At 50.0% G+C, this 21,393-nt stretch overlaps 1 protein-coding gene across 8 annotated transcripts in view; it reads left to right on the top strand.

The window, feature by feature from the left end:
* Positions 1-21,393, top strand: part of PRRC2B (proline rich coiled-coil 2B) — a 76,412-nt gene that overhangs the window by 35,080 nt on the left and 19,939 nt on the right. For 7 of the 8 annotated variants that reach the window (XM_038744788.1, XM_038744786.1, XM_038744787.1 and 4 more), the window contains exons 6-17: positions 948-1,091; positions 2,878-3,119; positions 3,573-3,694; positions 4,059-4,201; positions 7,501-7,591; positions 8,862-9,054; positions 10,125-10,440; positions 12,769-12,950; positions 15,012-15,219; positions 15,848-16,070; positions 16,840-18,906; positions 20,456-20,664. In XM_038744788.1, coding sequence (XP_038600716.1) covers positions 948-1,091; positions 2,878-3,119; positions 3,573-3,694; positions 4,059-4,201; positions 7,501-7,591; positions 8,862-9,054; positions 10,125-10,440; positions 12,769-12,950; positions 15,012-15,219; positions 15,848-16,070; positions 16,840-18,906; positions 20,456-20,664 — 4,140 coding nt within the window. The remainder of the gene's footprint in view (positions 1-947; positions 1,092-2,877; positions 3,120-3,572; positions 3,695-4,058; positions 4,202-7,500; positions 7,592-8,861; positions 9,055-10,124; positions 10,441-12,768; positions 12,951-15,011; positions 15,220-15,847; positions 16,071-16,839; positions 18,907-20,455; positions 20,665-21,393) is intronic. The other variant, XM_038744791.1, reaches the window with a different exon arrangement.

The raw sequence follows: 21,393 nt of genomic DNA, 5'->3' as shown, positions 1-21,393 counted from the left end.
GACTCTGGGCCTCCTTACAAACTGGGGTAGTGGGTAAGTTGCCATTTACTACGGCCGCAGTGATCTCGGCTGTATCTTTTTGGCAAGCTCAGCCCTGGTTAGAATTATTTGCCGATTATTTAGAGAATCAGCAGGGCTTTGAATCAGTGATGCCTAGGCCTGAGAAAAACCTGTTCCTAACATCTTAAGTTGTATAGGGGAACAGTGCACTCCATAGGCATTTGATACACCATTGTTATCCCCATTGTTCTAATTTTACCAATGCCAGCAGAAACTTGAGAAGCAGCATGACCGAGTGGAAAGACCACGAGCCTGGGAGTCGGAGGACTCTGCTGATTGCTGATTGCTTGCTGTGTGACCTTGAGCGAGTCACTTAACTTCTCTGTGCTTCAGTTCTCCGGTTGTCCCTCCCACTTTGACTCTGAGCCCCATTTGGACGGGGACTGTGTCTAACCTACTTGATTTGAATCTACCCCAATGTTTAGAACAGTGTTTGACACATAGTAAGCACTTCACAAATACCGTAAAAAAACCTTAGAGCACCAAATCCCACCATGGGCTTCTAAGGGCCAGATAAGTCGGTTCCAAGGAATTTGAGAGAAATTTTGTACAAAAGCAGCAAACTAAAATGGGCAGAGAAAGGGAAGATTAGATGTCTGGGGGTGCGAGAAGCCCGACATCCTTGTTGAAGCCAGCAGAGGGTGAGGAGGTGAGAATTTGGGCTATGGGACGAGGGCCTCTTACTGGCAAGGGTTCCCTACTGCCCATGCATGTGGAAGCAGGGCCCGGCCTGGGTGGACTCTTTACCAACAGCCCCTCATAAGCAGTGCTTTAGACAGGCCACAGATTGTAGGCAGAAGCTTTCCCGAGACTTGGGGCATGAAGTTCAAGGTTTTTCTGGCGATGAGATCCCTCTCCCTACTAAATCACTCTGGTTTCCTTGACAGGTTCAAGGGGCTCAAGCCGACTCTTATCCTTCTCTCCCGAGGAATTTCCGACGCTGAAAGCAGCTGGCGAGCAGGACAAGGTTGGCAAAGAAAAGGGCGTCTTAGATCCGTCGTATGGGCCCGGACCAAGCCTCCGCCCCCAAAGTGAGTGAATTGGCAGCTTATGCCTCTTGGTACCGACCCGGGGAGTACGATTTTCTCTTCTTTCTGTCCTCTTCTCTATATATTGGCTTGCAGCCAAAGCCACCTGTAAGGATAGGGGATTCATTACTGGTAAATAAAAATATGCGCAGGTTAAGTGAAAGTCAGTTAATCAGGTGTGATTAATCCAGAGATGGTCTGTAACATCTTCCTTGAAATGGGCACTGTGGACCTTCTGATTCAGGAGTTTGGGGAGATTGTTTATTGATAGTGCTCTGCATATAGTAAGCACCCAATAAATATGATTGATTGTTACTTAATGCTACTAGTATCTTGAGTGCCCAGGCAGATGTGTGTAATCCAAGACTCCCTTTTAGCTCCAATCAGAGAGATCCTAATGGAACTCTGATGGCTTTTACCCATGATTGTGGCTTAGGGTGTTACTATGGACAAAAAGTATGGATGATCAGGCAGGTACCCAAGTTTACCCTGTGCTCCTCTCCCCATGGAGATTCACAAAATAAAAGATTAACAGTCTCATTCTCCACTTTGTACTACTCTGGCTGAAAACCAGGTGATTGTTATGCATCTGCTTACCTAATAATAATAATATGGTACTTGTTAAGTGCAAACTGTGTGCCAAGCACTGTTCTAAGCACTGGGGTAGATACAAGTTAATCAGGTTGGATACTGTCCATATCTCACATGGGGCTCACACTCTTATTCCCAATATAATTCCCTTCGGTAGGCCTGTTCCAGGTTTCCCAGGATCCTCCTGGGTCCGTGCTATCCATTCCAAGGCCAACATTCTGGATTTTCAGTGTTAGAAGGCTTTTCTTTGTCAGATGTCTACCCCCTTCCCCTCCCCGAGGATTTATATGCAGCGGGTGGGTGACTTCACTTACTGGGCCTTAGTGTACCAATAATTTTTTTTATTCCTCTCCCTCTCTCCAAGGGCTAGCTAAGCAGAAAAGTTCCAAACAGTCCTTGAAGTCTACAACATTTTGCAAAAGCCCAACCTCTGCTTTCCACTTGAATAGTACTGGTGTACTGATGGCAACAAGCATTAGTAGCCTAAAGAAGAATGGTATTAATTTGGGGGATTATGCCATCGCTTGCATTAAAACTCCTAATGTTCAGACTTTGAGTTCTTCAAACCTGGCCCATTTCCTTGTTTGCCCATTCTAGTTTACAGCTGGGCAGAATCTTACTTAGCTCTCTGTTTTTGTCTTGTCCCACCCCTTTGTTGGGGAAAGCTTCGTGTTTTATAATAAAATTAACATCTCCCCGTCTGCACTTCTTGATAGCCCCTTTTCTCATGGACTATATATCTACGTAGCAGTAATGGTACTTGCTAAGTGCGTACCCTGTGCCAAGCACTGTACTAAGCACCGGGGTAGAAACAGGAAAATCCGGTTGGACATAGTCCCTATCACACATGGAGCTCTCAGTCTAAGTAGGAGGGAGTAGGATTTAATCTCCATTTTAGAGATGAGGAAACTGAGGCAGAAAGAAGTTAATTTGCTCACGGTCACACAGCAGACAGGTGGTGGGGCTGGGATTAGAACCCAGGTCCTCTGACTCCCAAGCCTGTGTTCTTTCTTCTAGGCCACTCTGCCCTAGGGGGATGGATTTCCGTTTACCCCCGTCTTGCAAATTGCCCAGTACTCAACTCAACTCAATATGACCCCCTCATTTTATATATTCTCGTGAAAGAGGGTGTTCCCTGATTCAGTACCTCATACAACCCCTCCTCCCCCCACCCCCTTTTGCCCCTTTTAATTTCCAGATGTGACGAGCTGGAGGGAGGGCGGTGGGCGGAACATAACCTCTGCCTCGTCTCTGACCGCCTCCCCAACTGAGCCGGGCAGCAAGAATTCAAGTACAGGAGACGGAGCCCCCTCCTCGGCATGTACCAGCGATTCTAAGGAGCCTTCTCTCCGCCCGGCTCAGCCTACCCGAAAAGGGGCTTCACAATTCATGGGAAATGTATACCACCCACCTACATACCATGACATGCTTCCTGCTTTTGTAAGTCCTTGGAGAATTCGGCGTGTGTGAATTTTCCCTAAAGTCGGATTGTTAGTGTCCAGCGGAATTTAGGCCAACTGGTCACTCCCTTTCCCAGATGTTTCCCTGATAGTATTTTGGAGATTCTTACTCCGGTAATTTCCTCCTTTAGACGTGGGGTTGAACCAGTCTCTCTCCATAGTTCCTTACACTATTTTGACTCCAGCTCTTCAGGGAAAGAAGAGTCAGGTGTTTGCCAAGATACCACTGTCACATAGTTTGCCTACAAAAGAAAGAAGGGCATTAAGTAGGAAACCTAAGATTGCCCCATTCGTTTCCTCCCCCCGCCCCCTCCTCCAGTCTAGCTAGAACTCCAGTCTCCTTCCCCCAGTCAGCCCATTTCGTATGTCAGACTCAGATGGTTTACCTTTTGGTACCTCAGAAGAAAACCCATCTATCAACGTTGTGTTTCAGATGTGTACTCAGCAGTCATCAGAGGCCCAAGGAACAGTGGAACGAGGGTCTTTCCCCCTCCCTCAACTTCGCCTGGAACCCCGAGTTCCTTTTAGACAGTACCAGATGAATGACCAAGATGGGTAAGGTTGCTGCCTGGGACCGATGAGAAATGCTTGGAGCCAGTGGTCTTAGCAAGTGGCCCAGACAAACCGTGCCCGTACTCAGAACAGATGGATCAGCCTGATGGAGTCTGGGGCCTTGTTTTCCAATTTTGGTTTCAGATCTTGGTGAGGCTGCGAGGTTGGAAAGTAGTGGCTGGGATGCGGAGGGAGTAATGCTGGGGAACCGTGGGAGGGCAGGCAGAGGTCTCAGGGAGGGTACTCGGATCAGAAGGGTGATCGTCGTGAACTTTAGGTTGAAAGCTGAAAAGGAAGCAAATCAAGATGATCACTTCTAGCTGAATGGTGCGGCCAGCCCCATAAGTGGTCTTTGTCTTCCCCATAGGAAAGAGACCAGAATGGGAGTGTCCCGCCCAACTCGCCCAGTTAGACCGCAAGGAGAGCGGGTGCCACGCCCCACCATTATCAATGCTGAAAACCTGAGAGGACTGGACGAACTTGACACTGACGCGGATGACGGCTGGGCAGGTAACGGGTAGTTCCGTGATGTTCGGCTCAGGTCGGATAACAAATCCTGAATGTCCAAAGGTTCTGTCGCCTAGAAATCAGCTGTCGATCGTTCACTTGTCGAAATCATAATATAGAAGCAGCGTGGCTCAGTGGAAAAAGCCCGGGCTTAGGAGTCAGGTCATGGGTTTGAATCCTGAGTCCGGTACTTGTTCATTCATTCATTCAGTGGTATTTATTGAGCGCTTACTGTGTGCAGAGCACTGTACTAAGTGCTTGGAAAGTACAAGTTGGCAACATATAGAGACAGTCCCTGCCCAGCAACGGGCTCACAGTCTAGAAGGGGGAGACAGACAACAAAACATGTGGATAGGTGTCAAGTCATCAGAATAAATAGAAATAAAGCTAGATGCACATCATTAACAAAATAAATAGAATAGTAAATATGTGCAAGTAAAATAGAGTAATAAATCTGTACAAACATATATACAGGTGCTGTGGGGAGGGGAAGGAGGTAGGGTTGTGGGGGATGGGGAGGAGGAGAGGAAAAAGGGGGCTCAGTCTGGGAAGGCCTCCTGGAGGAGGTGAGCTCTCAGTAGGGCTTTGAAGGGAAGAAAGAGCTAGCTTGGTGGCTGTGCGGAGGGAGGGCATTCTAGGCCAGGGGAAGGACGTGGGCTGGGGGTCGACGGCGGGACAGGGGAGAACGAGGTACAGTGAGGAGGTTAGCGGCAGAGGAGCGGAGAATGCGGTCTGCTGTGTGACCCTGGGCAAGTCACTTCACTTCTCTGTGCCTCAGTTACCTCATCTGTGAAATGGGGATTAGGACTGTGATGCGGACAACCTGATCACCATGTATTCCCCCCCGCCCCAGTGCTTAGAACAGTGCCTCACACGTAGTAAGAGCTTAACAAATGCCATCATTATTATTATTATTATTATTATTGATTCACATCATAAGGTGCCAAATCGTTTTTTCTGTCAGAAGCCTAAAACCAAGCTGACGTAAAGAGGGATATTTTTGATTAGGGAAGCACCCTGGCTGCTGAGAGTCAGAAAACCCGGGTTCTGATCCTGGCTCTGCCACTTACCTGTTGTGTGACCCTGGACAAGCCCCTTCTCAGTGCCTGGCACATATTAAGTGTTTAATAAATTGAGAAGCAGCATAGCTCAATGGAAAGAGCCCAGGCTTTGGAGTCAGAGTCATGGGTTCAAATCCCAGCTCGACCAATTGTCAGCTGTGTGACTTTGGGCAAGTCACTTAACTTCTCTGGGCCTCAGTTACCTCATCTGGAAAATGGGGATTAAGACTGTGAGCCCCCCGTGGGACAACCTGATCACCTTGTAACCTCCCCAGCGCTTAGAACAGTGCTTTGCACATAGTAAATGCTTAATAAATGCCATCATCGTCATCATTATTATTATCATTATTGCTATTCTCTCCCTTCAACTACCATCCCAATGAAGATGATTCCCAAATCTACATACCCACCCCTACTCTTTCTCCTTCTCTGCATTCGTGTATTTCCTCCTGCTTTCAAGACATCTCTACATGGATGCCCTGCCGATACCTCAAATTTAACATGTCCGAAACAGATTTCTCATCTTTCCACCCAAACCCCGCCCTCCCCACGACTTTCACATCACCGTAGACAGCACCACCATAATAAATAATAGGAGGCACATGAATGTTACAAGTGGGGAAAATTCATAAGTGGAAAGTGTGGCTGCTGAGCTGACATGACCCTTCGGATTTGGAGAGACAATTGGGGAAGGCTTCCTGGAGGAGGTGAACAACTCGTCTACAGCCTGGAAGAGACCAAGGAAGAAGAGAGAGAGATTGTTGTTTGTGGGAGGACCCTTTCTGCCCGGGTGTTTTCTACTGCTAATATTGACCAAAAGGGTAGCCAGTAGGGACCCGTTGGTTTGATATTGGCCACAAGGACTATGGGCCACCCCCATGATTTCTCCCCAGTTTGAGCCAATGGGTTTCTTGTTTTTTAAGGTTTTTCCATTTTCCCTTTTCAAAAGAGCTGTGAAACAACTCCTTTCCGCTGCTGCATCTTGCCTCAAGGCCTCTTTGGTTCAGTATGGAACATTTAGATTGTGAACCCCATGTGGGACAGGGACTGTGTCTGACCTGATTATCTTATACCTTTTCCAGAGCTTAGAAACAGTGCTTGGCACATAGTAAGTGCTTAACAAATAGCATAGTTATTATTAATAATTAACGTGGCTTAGTTCATTCAATTCATTCAATTGTATTTATTGAGCGCTTACTGTGTGCAGAGCACTGTAGTAAGCGCTTGGGAAGTACAAGTTGGCAACATATCTGCCCGGGTGGCAAGAACCCGGGTTTGGGAGTCAGAGGTCATGGGTTCTAATCCCGGCTTTGCTGCTTGTCAGCCGTGTGACCTTATGCAAGTCACTTAACTTCTCTGTGCCTCAGTTACCTCATCTGTAAAATGGGGATTAAGGTAATGAGCCCCCACGTGGGACAACCTGATTACCTTGTATCTACCCCAGCGCCTAGAACAGTACTTGGCACATAGCGCATAACAAATTCCACCGTTATTATTTAATGTATCCTGCTCCAAAGTGGGCTCCGGGCCTTGGAGCCCACCCGACTCGAATTTTGGTGCCTTCATTTCGGGATAGAGTTCAGAGCAGTATTCACTAGTGCACCTTCTCTTTCTTGCCTCCCCTCCCTCAAAATATCAACCTTGCCTCTATTTGGCATTCCACCTCCCCTTTTGCAAAATGGAAAAAGGATCAAGCTTACGTGGCCAGTGTAAATGGTGATTTAGTAATCATTCGTCTGAATCATCCTACATTTAAGGAAGTGAAATTGAAAACTAAATGTTAAATCAGTGAATAGCCAGATAACCAATTTAGGTTAGTTGTTTCAGGGGGATGGAGGGGTGAGTTCTCGATTACCACCAGGCTTAAACAGCTCACGTGGCTTCACAAGTGCTCGTGTGTTTTAGATTGAACTCGAGCGAATCAGTTTTCAATAACATACCTTAGAGATGAATGTTTGCTCATTGCTACCTGCAGTCTTGATTTTGGTGCTTTTTTTTTGATGGCCTAGTGGATAGAACATGAGCGTAGAAGTCAGAAGGACCAGGGTCTAATTCCAGCCCCACCTCTTATCTGGGAAAGTCACTTATGTGTGTCCATTCTGGTTATCTTGTGTCTACCTCTACCCAGCACATAGTAAGCACTTAATAAATACCATAAAAAATAGCTTCCAGGTCTCGGCATATCAGGTAGCTGTTAAGATCTTCTCTTTCACATTTGTGTGCATTTCCTTCCTGCTTTAGGACTTCATGAGGAAGTGGATTACTCTGAGAAACTGAAATTCAGCGAAGATGAGGAGGAAGAGGAAGCTCTTAAGGATGGAAGACAGAAGTGGTAAGTGTGTTCCATCCAGTCTTCGCCAAGAGCCCCAGGGTCTTTCATTTTAGTAGGCGTCTAAATGATTCGAGTATTTTAGAATAAATTATAGTGGGGGTAAGGCATCAGTGTAATGGCAGTCTGGGGTTGATTTTCTTGAATGTTCCTTCTTTCAGGGAAGTGTAAATGAGGGTGTAGTAGGTATGGAGTTTTATGAGGATCTCGCTGTAGTGAACGGAAACAAAATCACCGTGAATTGGTGATTGTGCCAAAGATAAGAAATCTGAACCACTCTAACAGGAGGCCAGCAACCTTGCTACAGTGTTCTTGTTTTTTATTTTAATCGGACTTGAACTTGGAAAAATTGAATTCAGTCAGGGAGGATGGGATCGGGGGAGATGGGGTTGTCAGTTGAGGTCATCCTCGGTAGCTGTTACTTCTTGCAGCTCCTTTCACCTCACCACTCTGCTCTCTTTCCCCCTGTCCCCTGCATCACGGTCCCCTGCAGTGTAGTCACTGGAGTTGAGGAGAAATGGAGGGGGGTTTTTGCCACCAGAATGATTCCCTTTCTCCCTGCTGTGAAATTTGGACCACGAGTGAAAGTTTTTGACTCCTTTTCTGTTCCCAGCCACACCATCTCTGGATTAGAGAAGCAGCATAGTCTAGTGGAAAGAACACGGGAGAGGGAGTTGAGACCTGGATTCCACTTCTGGCTCTGCCACTTGCCTAGTGTGTGACCGTGGGCAAGTCACACACACACAAAAATATAATAATAATAATGGCATTTGTTAAGTGCTTGCTATGTGCAAAACACTGTTCTGAACTTAGTTCTGTGCGTCACTGCCTTCATCTGGAAAATGGAAACAAAATATCTGTTATCCCTTCCCTTTCGACTGTGGGCCCCATGTTGGGACATGAACTGTGTCTGATCTGATTGTATTTGCCCAAACACTTAGCATAATACTTGCCCCACAGAAAGTTCTTAACAAACACCCCTTTATTATTATCATTATCATCTTCCTCTCACTTCTCCCCATCAGACTCACATATTTGGAAAAGAAAGTTGGAAAGAGTGGAAAGGTTCCTTTTTGCTCACATTGGACGTTAACTGATCAGCATGCACTTACGCTCTCTCACCCTTGATTCTTACCCTGGACTATTTGGGTAGTTTAGATCAGCTAGACTTTATTTTAGTTTCATCGGAATTCCCATCCCTTCTAGTAGTGAGTGAAATGAGAATGAGGATTTTGGCACCTAGGAGAAGTACCCAAAGATATTTTGATTTTAGGAATAACTGGGATCCTAGAAGACAGCGGCAGCTCTCCCTGAGCTCTGCAGACAGTGCTGATGTCAAGCATCCTGTGGAGGAAAACAAGAACTGGGGCGACCCCGCGGGCCTGTCCCGGGCCATCCGCAAGGTGCCCGAGCCCCAGCCACCATCCAGGAAGCCGAACAGCTGGACACCAGCTCCTGATTATCAGGTATTCTCACCTGTGTTGGTTCCTGTAGCCCAGGTGGGCCACGTGATCCCTTCAGGAGCTCGCTGCAAGCTCATGAGAGAGTCTCCCAATCTCCTCCATTAAATTGAAAGCTCCTCGAGGGCAGGGATGTTGTGTCCCCTAATTTTACTGTATGCTCCCAAGTTCCTAGTAGAGTGTGCTTCACATAAGAAGTGACTTCTAGACTGTGAGCCCGTTGTTGGGTAGGGACCCTCTCTATATGTTGCCAACTTGTACTTCCCATGCGCTTAGTACAGTGCTGTGCACACAGTAAGCGCTCAATAATACGATTGAATGAATGAAGTGCAGATGATGATGGTGATGATAGGCTAAAGGCGTAAAGTGTGGCCAGATGAAAGAAGACTTCCTTTATAGCCAGATATAGTCCTCTCATTGTTCAGAAGGCATTATTACTTGCTTCTCTCCTGGAAGAAAGAGGTGGCAATGGGAATCTAGCCATCTGGACTCACCTGGCCTGCTTGGCTCCTTCTGTCAGTCAGTCAGTTGTATTTATTGAGTGCTTACTGTGGGCAGAGCACTGTACTAAGTGCTTGGGAGGGTACAGTACATCTGAATGTCCTCTGAATCAGAGCTCGCTCTTTCGTTTGAAACAGAATTGCCCATCTGGAAATCCACCTGTTATCCCGAGCATTTGAGCTTTGGTGGGTCAGTAAAGTGGCTCTGCAGAATGGCTTGGTGAAATCATCTTGTAACCCCACGTCACTCTCCAGAAGAAGCTTCATGTTCCTTTTGGAGCAGATGCCTTTAATGCCTTCACGTGAGATCCTTAGCACCCCAAAACATCATCTGATGCACATTGCTCAGGGACACCCACAAGTACACCTGGCCTTTTTAAGGAGAGAAGTGTAGAAAGAGCGATTTTTTTCCACAGCTGTCAGTTGATACAGAGAAACTGGACTGGATTTCTCTGGGAGAAGAGTTGAGAAATTGGAACCCCCAAGGCCCACGCTCGATCTTTGCATTCTGTGGTTTGGGCTTGAGGGGTGGAGAAAGTGGTGCTGAAGCTTCCTTGGCCTTTCTCCTTTCGGCAGAAGCCCTGTCTGGGGGGTGTCCTCCGGCAACAGTCTCTGGAGGAAAGAGAAGAGAAGCCTCCTCCGCGGCAGAAGTTCATCCAGTCGGAGATCTCTGAGGCTGTGGAACGGGCGCGGAGGCGGAGGGAAGAGGAGGAACGGCGGGCCCGGGAAGAGCGGCTGGCTGCCTGTGCCGCTAAGCTCAAGCAATTGGATCAGAAGTGCAAGCAAGCGCAGAAGGCCAGCGAGGCGCAGAAGCAAGTGGAGAACGAAGAGTCCCACTCCCCTAGTACCGAGAAACCCCTGGTGCAGGAGAACGGCCACCCTCTGCGCAGAGGTAAGATCCTGATATCTGGCCTTGTTCTCTGAAGGCCTCAGGGTTTTAGTAATGGCGTTCGATTCCATGGCCCCCTTCATTCAGATGGGGCTCTGAGTGTTCTCTAAAACACCATTGTTCCTCCTTGTGTGGTTTTTCAGAAGATTTCAGAGAAGAACCGGTGAGATTTTGCTCCGTTTTTATTGATGGGGGAAGCCAAGCTCACTGGCCCTGTGCAGAGGTGTTAACAGGGCCAGGAATTGAGCTCAGTCTTCTAACCACTGGAGCAGACCTTTCCCCTCACCTAGGGTGGTAATTTGAAATGAAGGCTCTAGCCCACTGTTTGCTGTGGCTTCAGACACGAAATTCCCCGTGACCGTAGGTATCCTGTTTTAGCTGCTGTCTTGGTCGATCTTTTCCATTTGTTCACTCTCCACAAAAAGAACACTTTTTTTTTTTTTGTTATCCCGCAGGCTTCCAAGCTGCTTGGGTCAGAGGAGACTTTTCATTTTGGAGACCCATTTGTCCTTTCAGTCATCCCCCTGGGGCTTGGGAGGCACTCGTGGGTTGTGAGCACCCTAGGTCACCACACCGTCCTGGGGCAGTCCCTTGACCAGCTCTGTGTCCGCTAAATGGGAGTGAGCATGAATTCGTTTAAAACTGTAGCTCAAAAAAGCCAGATGAGTCCCTTGTTTGTGATGTGGGTTTGATAACTTGGGAGATGCGGCCATTTCCTAACTCTTGTTTTTATCTTGGCAGTATCTCTTTTTACCCCTGGGATTTTAAAGCAGGCTGTGGGTGACTTGCCCTTTTCTGTCCATCTTCTTTGATCCACTTGTAGGTTGAGGGAAGCCTGGCCTTAATCTGTAGCTTGCTCAGGGGTGAGCATATTTTCTGTACTTTGGCCCATGGAAAGCAGAAACTCGTGTCCTCAGCTCTCCAGTTTGCGTACTGCCTGATTGATTCATCATTCTGTCCCTATACCGTGGAGGGGCTTTTGGCATGATGGGAGGGGGTGGGCTGGGGTGGGTAGGGGACAGGAAACCATTGCTATTGGACTTGGAAGAAAGCTAGGTCATAGTGGAGAATTTGGCTGTTAAATCAGGAGAAAGTAGAAGGAAAGGCTTGGTTTGTGTTTTCTGCAGTGTGGTAATGGAAGTTGCTGGGTATTAAATTCCTTCTGAATTAAACTGGAGCCACTGGTCACTAAATTTCTCTGCAGTCTCATGTTTCCTCCTACCTCCAGGACATCTACTTAGTTGTCCCGCTCTCACCTCCAACTTAACATGACCAAAACAGAACTCATTTTACCACCTAGCCCTGTCCTCATGACTTTATCCCTGTAGACACCACCACCATCCTCCCTGTCTCACCCCTTACCGTGGCAGTACCCTTGAATCGTCTCTCTCATTCCGCTCACACATTCAGTCTATCATCATATCCAGTCAGTTCTACTTTCACAGCTCTGGAATCCATCCTTTTATCTCCATCCAAACTGGTACCACACTGATTCAAGCAGTTGTCATAACCCGCCTTGCCTACTCCTCACTGATCTCCCTGCCTCTCTCTACTCTGCTGCATGGATCGTTTTTTAAAAAACTATCCAATTCTAATCTCTCCACTCCTCAAGAACCTCCAGTGGTACCCATCCACCTCCACATCAAACAGAAACTCTACCATTGGCTTTAAGGTACTCACTCAGCTCTCCCTCTCCTATCTTACCTTCCTGATTTCCTACTAAAGCTCAGTCCAGCCACTTCGCTCTTTTAACACCAACCTACTCTCTGTACTTCGATCTCATCTGTCCTGCTGCTGGCCACTTGCCCATTTCCATCCACTGGCCTAGAACTCCCTCCCCTCTCGTTTTTGTCAGACCACCACTTGTGTTCCCAGTTCGAAAGCCTTCCTAAAATCCCATCTGCTTTAAGAGGCCTTCCCTAATTAAACCTATTTCCCTACTCCCCCGACTCCGCGTTGCCTCTGCAGTCGGCTCTGTTCCCCATAACCACTCTGTTTACCCCACAGCACTTCTGTACATGTCCGTACAGACTGCCATTTCCCCTAGCTCTAGTTTATTGGAATCTGTCTCCCTCTCTAGACTAAGGTCCTTGTGGACAGGGGTTGAGTCCACCCGCTGTGTTGTACTGTACTTTCCTTAGCACTTAATAAGGTACTCTGCACACAGTAAGTGTTTAATAAATACCACTGATTCCTCTAAGTGCTATGTAAATGAACAATGCAGTGTGAGTGCTGAAGAACGGTAATAATTTGCCTCATGCCCCGAGTGCTTTTGCCAGCTGACAGTTGATCATTTTACACCCTGCGCTTCTCCTGTGGTTTGCCTCTCAGCGACACCGGAGCTTCATACCCAGGAGCCCCCGGCTGCTTATCCAGAAGAGGACCCAGTGGTTCCTCCAGCTGTGGCCCAGAGCAGCAGCGACGAAGAACTCAGAGAGTCCACCTCTCCAGCCCAAGAGTTCAGCAAGTTCCAGAAGTCACTTCCCCCAAGATTTCAGCGCCAGCAGCAACAGGTACGAAGGCATTTAAAGGGTGGGCCCAGATCTTCCAATCTCAGAATGATGCTTCCTTCTGCCACCTCCAAATCCAGGCATCAGCTCTTGGAGTTTACAGCAGTGGGAATAACGGTTATAGGGTGCGATTGCGAGGGCAGAGTCCACGCACTAAAACCAGGATCCAGAGTTGTGCTGATCTACGTGTCAGTGGAGTGTCTGATGGCAAGCGCCTGCCCCCAGTATCTCGTCGGAGGCAGGGGTGAACCAAAGTATCAAGTCTTAGAACTTGCTAATCGTGTGGCTTTGAAACAGGGTTTCTGCTTGACAGCATGGCAACCTTCTGTGCTCTTTAGAAGGAGGAGGTTGTTAACTCTTAGAAAATGAATGAGTGATAGTAAGAGAGTCTTTCTCTCTTCTGGTCTTTATAACTCACAGCCTTCGGAGAGGCCGAAGAGTCTATGATGGAATGAGCACAGCATTTTAGCTCAGAAACTTCCTAACAGGGGACTGCTGTTTAGCATCAGAAGCGGTTAATTTGATTGCTGGGCTTTTATAGAGCTCCCCAGTTAGCTTGGGAAAAAAGTAGCTAATCTCGAAAAACAGCTATCTTATAATTACATGTAGAGAAGGTGTTTAATTACTGATTGGGGTAAGTGTTTTGGGTAACCCCAGTTAAGGGCACAACAATAACAGTTGCTACAGTGAACTTCCTTGATTGTCCCACCCCACCAAAAAAAAACCCAGACCCCCAAAAAATACAGATTGGATGCAAAATAGAAAGCTCTGAGTAACGTAGAAGAATCTAATGCCCAGACCATGTGGTAAAATCCTTCAGGGACATTGGGGGTCTAGACAGGGTGCATGTCTACCAACTCTGTTATATTGTACTGTCTCAAGTGCTTAGTACAGTGGCCTGCAACACAGTAACCGCCCAATAAATAAGATCAATTGATCGATGGTCAAGAAAATCCGGTGCAGTCTCATCTGCCCCCAACCTGGAAAAGTCTAGACGTGCCCATCTGTCAAGCATGGGTTCAAATCCCGGCTCCGCCAGTTGTCAGCTGTTGACTTTGGGCAAGCCACTTCACTTCTCTGTGCCTCAGTTCCCTCATCTGTAAAATAGGGATTAAGACTGTGAGCCCCCCGTGGGACAACCTGATCACCTTGTAACCTCCCCAGCGCTTAGAACAGTGCTTTGCACATAGTAAATGCTTAATAAATGCCATCATTATTATTATTACTATTATTATTAAGCAAGAACCTGACTGAGGGCAGGCTGCCCTTAGTACTGTGAAGCGGGAGAAAGTGTCCCTTTAAAGGATTTATTATTTATTTATTTTTTGAAAAATATTTAAATGCCCGCAATGCATTTCCCACAACGAGTCCTGGCATATGGTATGGGAACTCACTAGACTGGCTGGGCAGCCCTTGATGTTTGTGGTTGGGAAGTGGCGTGACTCATGGATGCTGGAGGTGTGCGGGGTGGTTTACAATGTTCTGGGGCAACACATCTTGGCAGCAGGCTCGTTTTAGGCTGAGATGATCAAGATGCACCTTGGGAATGCTCACTGAAGGGATGATGCGTGGGTGGGGAGAACCATCATACAGGAGGAAATCAACTCTCTCCTGCTGATTTCAGCTTCACGTGAACAAGTGCTGGAACACCTCTGCGCCTCTGCTTTAATTACTGTTATTATGGTACTTACCGAGTGCTTCCTATGTGCCAAGCACTGTTTTAGGTACTGGGATAGTTACAAGGTAACGTCCCAGCTGTTGTTCTTCTCCCGTGCCGCCTCACAGACCTCCACTGAATCTGAAGGCCCACTCCTGTCTCGGGAATGGCGGCCCTGGGCCAGAGGATACCACTCTGACGTGTCTTTTCCCCCCTCTTCTCTCCAGTTGACTGGTCCGTGCCTTGGTTCCGTTTTTCCCTGTGGTGCAGAGCAGTATTAAATCCTTCACTCGTTTAGAAAGATTGGTGTCCACCTGGCTCAGGCAGGCCCAGTGCGCTTGTAAGAGGTGTTTGCCGTTCCAGGAATCGTGTGCTTACTCAGTGGTTCTGTTCTCCCGTTTGTCTAGGAGCAGCTGTATAAAATGCAGCATTGGCAGCAGCAACAGGTGTACCCCCCACCTTCCCACTCCCACCCTCAGCGCACGTTTTACCCAGCCCATCCTCAGATGCTGGGGTTTGACCCCCGTTGGATGATGATGCCCTCCTACATGGATCCTCGCATGACTCCAGCTCGAACCCCCGTCGACTTCTACCCCTCCGCCCTCCACCCTTCAGGTAGGAGACCCGACGGCGATGCCACTGCCTAGGCCAAACCACTTGTGTTGGAACTTCATAGGAAATCCCACCTCCGTAGGCCCGGGGCTTTTGGCAGAATAATCCTGCCAGGGGTGTAATCGGCCTTAGGCCTGCTTTCTCAGGGCGAGAGAGTAATTCGCAGTGGTACCGAAGTGAAAGTTTGGGCAGAGGAGTGGAAGCCCAGGTAAACGGACGGAACTGTTTTCCCTTTTGCTCATTTCCTCATATGGAGGCAGCTCTATTCGGGCTGCTTTTTTGGTGAAATTTGGGAGCGTTACGACATCATTATGGCCAGAGACTTGAAGTCAAACACAAAGGCTCGGCTCTGCCAGGCCCATTGCAAAGAAGTGGAATCAGGCTACCCACACTTTGTGCTTCCACTAGCCGGATGTTCTTATATTGGACCAGATCTGTCCGGATCTGGGGAAGTCTAAACAACCAGTACACCTGGTTCCTCTAAATGGCTGCCGCCGACTGGCAGCCCTCTTCCTCTCTTACCCCTCCACTCTCCTTCCTCCTTTCCCGGATGGTTGGTCACAGGCATGTTTCCTTTCTGAGATCTTTGGTACAACTATAAGATGTTACAGGTCCTTTCTGTGCTCTCCAGGAATAATGAAGCCGATAATGGCGCAAGATTCCCTAAACGGACCCGGCTGTCGCTCTGAGGAGCAGAACTGTCCGTCCTCTCTCCAGCAAGAAAGGAAAGTTGCTCCCATTGATCCAGCCCCTGTGTGGAGCCAGGATGGCTACGCGGCAATGCAGAGCAAGGGGTACTCGCTCCCACACCCAAAACAGAATGGGAGTTTGACAGTGGAGGGAGTTCGTGGCAGGTGAGGGGCAATGTCGTGCTTGCTGTTGGTTTGCTACTGCCCAGCCTCCGGCTGTCTTGAAAACCCCTGCTTGCTGGAGGCGGTGAAGAGTCAGTGGAGAGAGTGGCTGTCCCACGAGACCCTGACTCAGGAGGAAGGCCGAGGGGGTGGAGGGGTGAGGGGGCACACTTGATCTGAGTACCCTGAAGGAGTAGAAAGGGGGCTAAAGAGCTGCTGGGCATCTGGGGAAGAGAATTGCACTTCCATTGCGAATGGAGAGCATGGAACAGACAGACCTTGGACTCTGAAGGTCGGGGGAACGATGACTTTAATCCTGCCTCAGGCTCACGGAGGAGGGAACCTCACAGCTGCCCCCGACTCACACGGTTGTCAAATTTAGAGAAGGTAGCCCGACGGCAATCTGGCACTTTACTCCCCAGGCCCCTGACTCTTGGTGAACGTGTGGAATTCAGTTCGTTTTTTGCACCAGAGCATTTCTCTGGCTCCTCTTTTATCCGGGGTGGAATGTGTCCACCAGGGCCCTTCCTAGACTTCCTCAGGGTTGTGGACTTGGGTGCCATTGGCAGATCAGTAGGTCAGCAGGTGTGACGCTTGCAGACCCGTGATCACCTAGTTGGAAATAGAGCATGCATTTTGTGCTTGAATTTTTTTTTCTTTTTTCTTTTTCTTTTTTATTTTTTTCCTCCCTTTTTGCCGTAAACTGTGTTCAGCATGGGAACCCGGAGCCAGACTCCAATCACATTGACTGATTTTTCTGGTTCCTTTTCAGGAATGAAAGCTCTTACTCTGCCTCAGCTGGAAGGTCAGGGGGCATAAGTGCCCAGCGCGATCTCTTTGAGGAGAGAGGGGATGAGTACTTAAATGCTTTTGACAAGAAGGCCCCTGCAGACTTTGACAGCTGTGTACCCTCTCAAAGAATAGGCCAGGAGCTTTTGTTTCCACCCCAGGAAAACGTACAGGAGGCAGGTGGCCCCGGGGGCCAGCATTCAAGCCTCAGGTGCTCCCCGTTGGAGTCTGACTTGGTCCCAGCTGATAAAAAATCAGAGTACAGTGGTTGGGATGTCGGACAGACCCCAAAACCCTCAGACCCAGCCACGACTGTGAGAGAAGAGGCTCCCGGGGATGAGCAGCCCTATGACCCTGACTCCTTGAAGAAAGACGGAGGGGGCAACAAGCAGCCCGCCCCAGAGTCAGAGTGGACCCCCGAAAACCGAACCACCAGCAACCCACCTCAGGAGCAAATGGGGAGGTCCCGGAGATCGGGGCCCATTAAAAAGCCGGTCCTGAAGGCCCTCAAGGTAGAAGAGAAAGAGAAGGAGCTCGAGAAGATTAAACTGGAAAGTGGGGAGGAAAGTGCCCGTCCCCCGAAAGAGAAGGGGTCTCCGTACAAGGCGGAGAACGAAGAGGGCGACGGCGAAGACCCCGTGTCGGCCAGTTCCACGCGCTCCCTCCTGGATGAGAAGGGTCCCTCCCAAGCCAGTTTTGTCCGGGAGGCCGAGAAGTTTGACGAGGAAGAGAAGGCCGAGAGAGTCTGGGAGACCAAGCCCTCGAAGGATTCCAGCGACCTCCCTCCGACCAAGAGGAATAACTGGATATTCATCGATGAGGAGCAAGCCTTTGGGAGGGGTCAGAACAGAGGTCGAGGCCGAGGCTTCAGAGAGTTCACTTTCCGTGGCCGTGGGACCGTCGGGAGCAGTGGCATCGGGGGCACCAGGGGGGTCTACATCAGCCAAAGAAGTAACCGCGGGAGGGGTCTCCGGGATTTCAACCAGATAGACGACTTCCCCCGGGGCAAGCCCAGGCGCCGCATTGCCAGCGAGACCCACAGCGAAGGGTCCGAATACGAAGAGCTCCCCAAGCGGCGCCGGCAGAGGGGCTTGGAGACTGGAAATGAGGGCTCGCTGTTGGAGCGCGAGGAGAGTGACCTGAAGAAAGGGGACTTCAAAGATTCCTGGAGATCCAACAAAATCTACTCGGATGACCACAGCAGCCTGGATGCCAAGAACAGGGGCCCCCGAGCTTTCGGGCGGGCGCTCCCCCCAAGGCTGAGCAACTCCGGGTATGGGCGGAGAAGCTTTGTGACCAAGGAGTCGCCCCACTGGCAGGGCAGGAGCGGGGGATCCCCCTGGCAGGATTATGGCAGCGGCATTCCCTCCGATTCGTTTGGGGTCAGGCGAGCAGCCGACCGAGATTACAGCCAAGATTCCTACAAACATTCCGACTCGTTCATTGGGAGGGGTTTTGAGGAAAGCCACTTGGATGACAAGAGGTCCTTCTTCCAGGATGACTACGCGGCCGATCCAGAAAACATCGAGAACCGGCCATTTCGGCGACGGCGGCCCCCCCGCCAGGACAAGCCCCCCCGGTTTAGGCGCCTGCGGCAAGAGCGAGAATCCTTGGGCCAGTGGGGCAGCGAGGAAGGGCCAAACTCGCTGTCTGGCCAGTGGCCCGGGAGACCCAAGCTGGCCCCCGGGGAGAAAAGCAGCGCAACTGGCAGGAGATCCCCCGAGTTATCGTATCAGAACTCTTCAGACCATGCCAATGAGGAATGGGAGACAGCCTCCGAGAGCAGCGACTTCAGCGAGAGGAGGGAGAGGCGCGAAGGCGGGGCAGCCGAAGGCGACACCCAGCTGGACGGTGGCTTGGCCGGAGCCAACTTGGGCGAAAAGAGGGAGTTGGCCAAGAGGAGCTTCTCCAGCCAAAGACCCTTAGTGGAAAGGCAGAGCCGCAAGACGGAGCCCGGAGGGTTTGGGGAGAAGTCCGTAAGGACAGGCGGAGGCGGAGCTGCTACCCGCTATGAGAGCCAGCAGAACGGGACGCCTTTGAAAACCAAAAGGTAAAAACAAAATCAAACAAATCCCGGTTCCTTAAGAAAAAAAAAAGCACCAAAAAAAAAAACCAACATGTGCTTCGGGCATGCATGTGGCGCCGTGTGTCAGATGGCCTGGGCCTGTCTGGAGTTGCGTGCCAGAAGGGTGGACTCCAGTGAGGCCATTGTCCGTGATTTCCTCCATCACCCGCTCTAGCATCGTTTGTCTGCTCCTCTGGCGTATATTATTGTGGCTTAAAAAAAAAAAAAAATCCAAAACACCCCCGCGCACACCCACACACCCACACAAATCATCCTAATCCCCCCCCCTCTCGTGGCTCAGGAGGTGGGAGACCGCCACACTTCTGGCGCCTGCACTAGGGGTCCGGCAATCCTTCCCAGGGTCCCAAGCCCTGTCGGGATCGTTGCAGAGAGGACACGGTTCCCCTGTGCAAGGAACTGATAAGCACCGGCAATTCATCCAGATTTCTCGACTTCAAAGCTTCTTGGGGCCGGCAACCCTGGCTGGGTGGGGGATACGCCCGGGTCTTGCCGCACTGAATCGGCCTTTCCAGGAGCAGCCCTGCTTCCTGGCAGAAGGGGAAAGGCAGTGCCCCTTCCAGGCATGCCAACTCAGTGTGGCAAGGGCCAGGCGATAATGAAGGCGTCAGGGTCTGTCTCCGCTGTTGCTCAGGGGCCCGGACTGCCTGAAGGCTCTACAAGCACATCTTCTCAGCGGCGGAAGCTTTGAAGTGGACAATCCGTGCTGCTCAGTGACAACGGCTACCTGGTGGTAACCTGCGGGCTGCTCCTGGTTTGGGGAGAGAAAGCAAAGCAGGGAAGCAGGCGGACTGCTGAACGTTGCTTTTCCCCCCCACCCCTCTCTCCATAGAATCGTGGGAATTAAGACATGAAGACCTGTTGGTCACACACCTAATTCACCCCAAAAAGGGAGCCAGTGCAGGATTTATTAGGCTTGCAAATGTTTCGTCCAGCATAACTTGAAGTGTCCTCGAGAGCGATGCTCAGGATTGCTTTGGTTCTCTGCCCCTCTCTCGGTGTGTCTGGCCAGCCCCTCTGGGAGGAGCGGCCTGGAGCGGATGATGGTCGGAATTGCCAGATGGGTCCAGAAAAGACCTATGTGGGCCTTTGGCCTCAGCACTTCAGTCCCTTTAGACTCTCCTTCTTGCACTACCCTGAATGTGGCGGGCACGCAGTAGAGAGCTGAAGTATTTGTCACAGGAAGAACTGGGGGGCAGTGTTGGAGCTGAATTTTTTTTTTCCCAAGTCCTGGACCCTGAATAAGTAAAAGTTTGGCGGAAGGAAGCTGTGCCGCTGCATTCTAGTTAAGCTGGCCGTGTGCGCGGGGGCCCACTCGCGCTGTTATCGCGCAGCGATTCGATCAGTTACGAAATGAGTGTCAAGGGAAAGTGCTTGCTACCCGCTGGGGCTTTGAGAAAACGGGGAATGAGATCCAAAGGTATAGGTGCTCAGGGTGTGCTTTTCCTCTTTTCCTCCTGCCCAGCTCCCGGGTCTGCGTCCTTGCTCAGCAGCTCTGAACCTCTTCCCTCCGCAGGTCTCCCGAAGAAACTCTGCCTGGAAGCCTCAGCGGCACCAATGGTGGGAGCGGCCATCCTTCGTACAGCCTGGAGCGGGCTGCTCATGCCACTCCCTCCGATACTGCCGAAGCCGCGGGGAAGAAGCCGGAGAAAGAGCCCCAAGTGGCTGTCCAAAGAGCGGGCGAGAAGGGAGAGGCGATGCCACAGTTTGACCTGAGTTACGGAAGTAAGTGTATTTCCAGGCCCGGCCTCCGAGATCATCGCGGGGAAGAGGAAAAAAGCGTGTGGCAGAACAAGGACCGGGTCGTCCCAGGCCTGCTGCTGGACTCCCCCTCGGCAACTCCTCTGTTGTGGGAGGATAATGTTTTTTGTGAAGAAGTTGGACCGTTTAAGTACACTGGGGAGATCCCAGGGAAGATCGATTTCCCCTAGTCACGGTAGCTCCGACCATTGATTTGGAGCAACTCCAAAAAATGGCAGGATATCTGGGTTCAGGATGGCGAAACGAGTTTGCGTGTTGCGAGTGTGGACGTCTTCTGAAGCACAGGCCCTGGGACCCTGGCACCGCACCTCCCTGGGCTTACAAGGGGCTTCAGTTCCCACTTGCCCTTCTGGCTGTCCTTTTCGGGCTGCAGGAACCCCAATCTAAAACTCTCCCCCAGCTCCCATAGCCAGGATAGTCTGCTGCTAAGGTGGCAAGGAGCTATCTGAGGGCCAAGGAAAGAGTTTCAAGAGGTCCTATTATTATCAACAACAATAATAATAATTGGAATGTGGTATTTAAGCGCTTACTCTGTGCCAAGCACTGTATTAAGCACTGGAATCGGTACAAGATAATCAGGTCCCACGTGGGGCTTACAGCCTAGGGAGAGAGAGCAGGTTTTAAATTCCCATTTTGCAGATGAGGGAACTGAGGCACAGAGAAGTGAAATGACTTGCCCAAGGTCACACAGCA

Source organism: Tachyglossus aculeatus, chromosome 4 (assembly GCF_015852505.1).
Source record: "Tachyglossus aculeatus isolate mTacAcu1 chromosome 4, mTacAcu1.pri, whole genome shotgun sequence".
Classification (NCBI taxonomy): domain Eukaryota; kingdom Metazoa; phylum Chordata; class Mammalia; order Monotremata; family Tachyglossidae; genus Tachyglossus; species Tachyglossus aculeatus.
The sequence above is the reverse complement of the archived record's forward strand: the minus strand, read 5'-3'. Positions and strand labels throughout refer to the sequence as shown.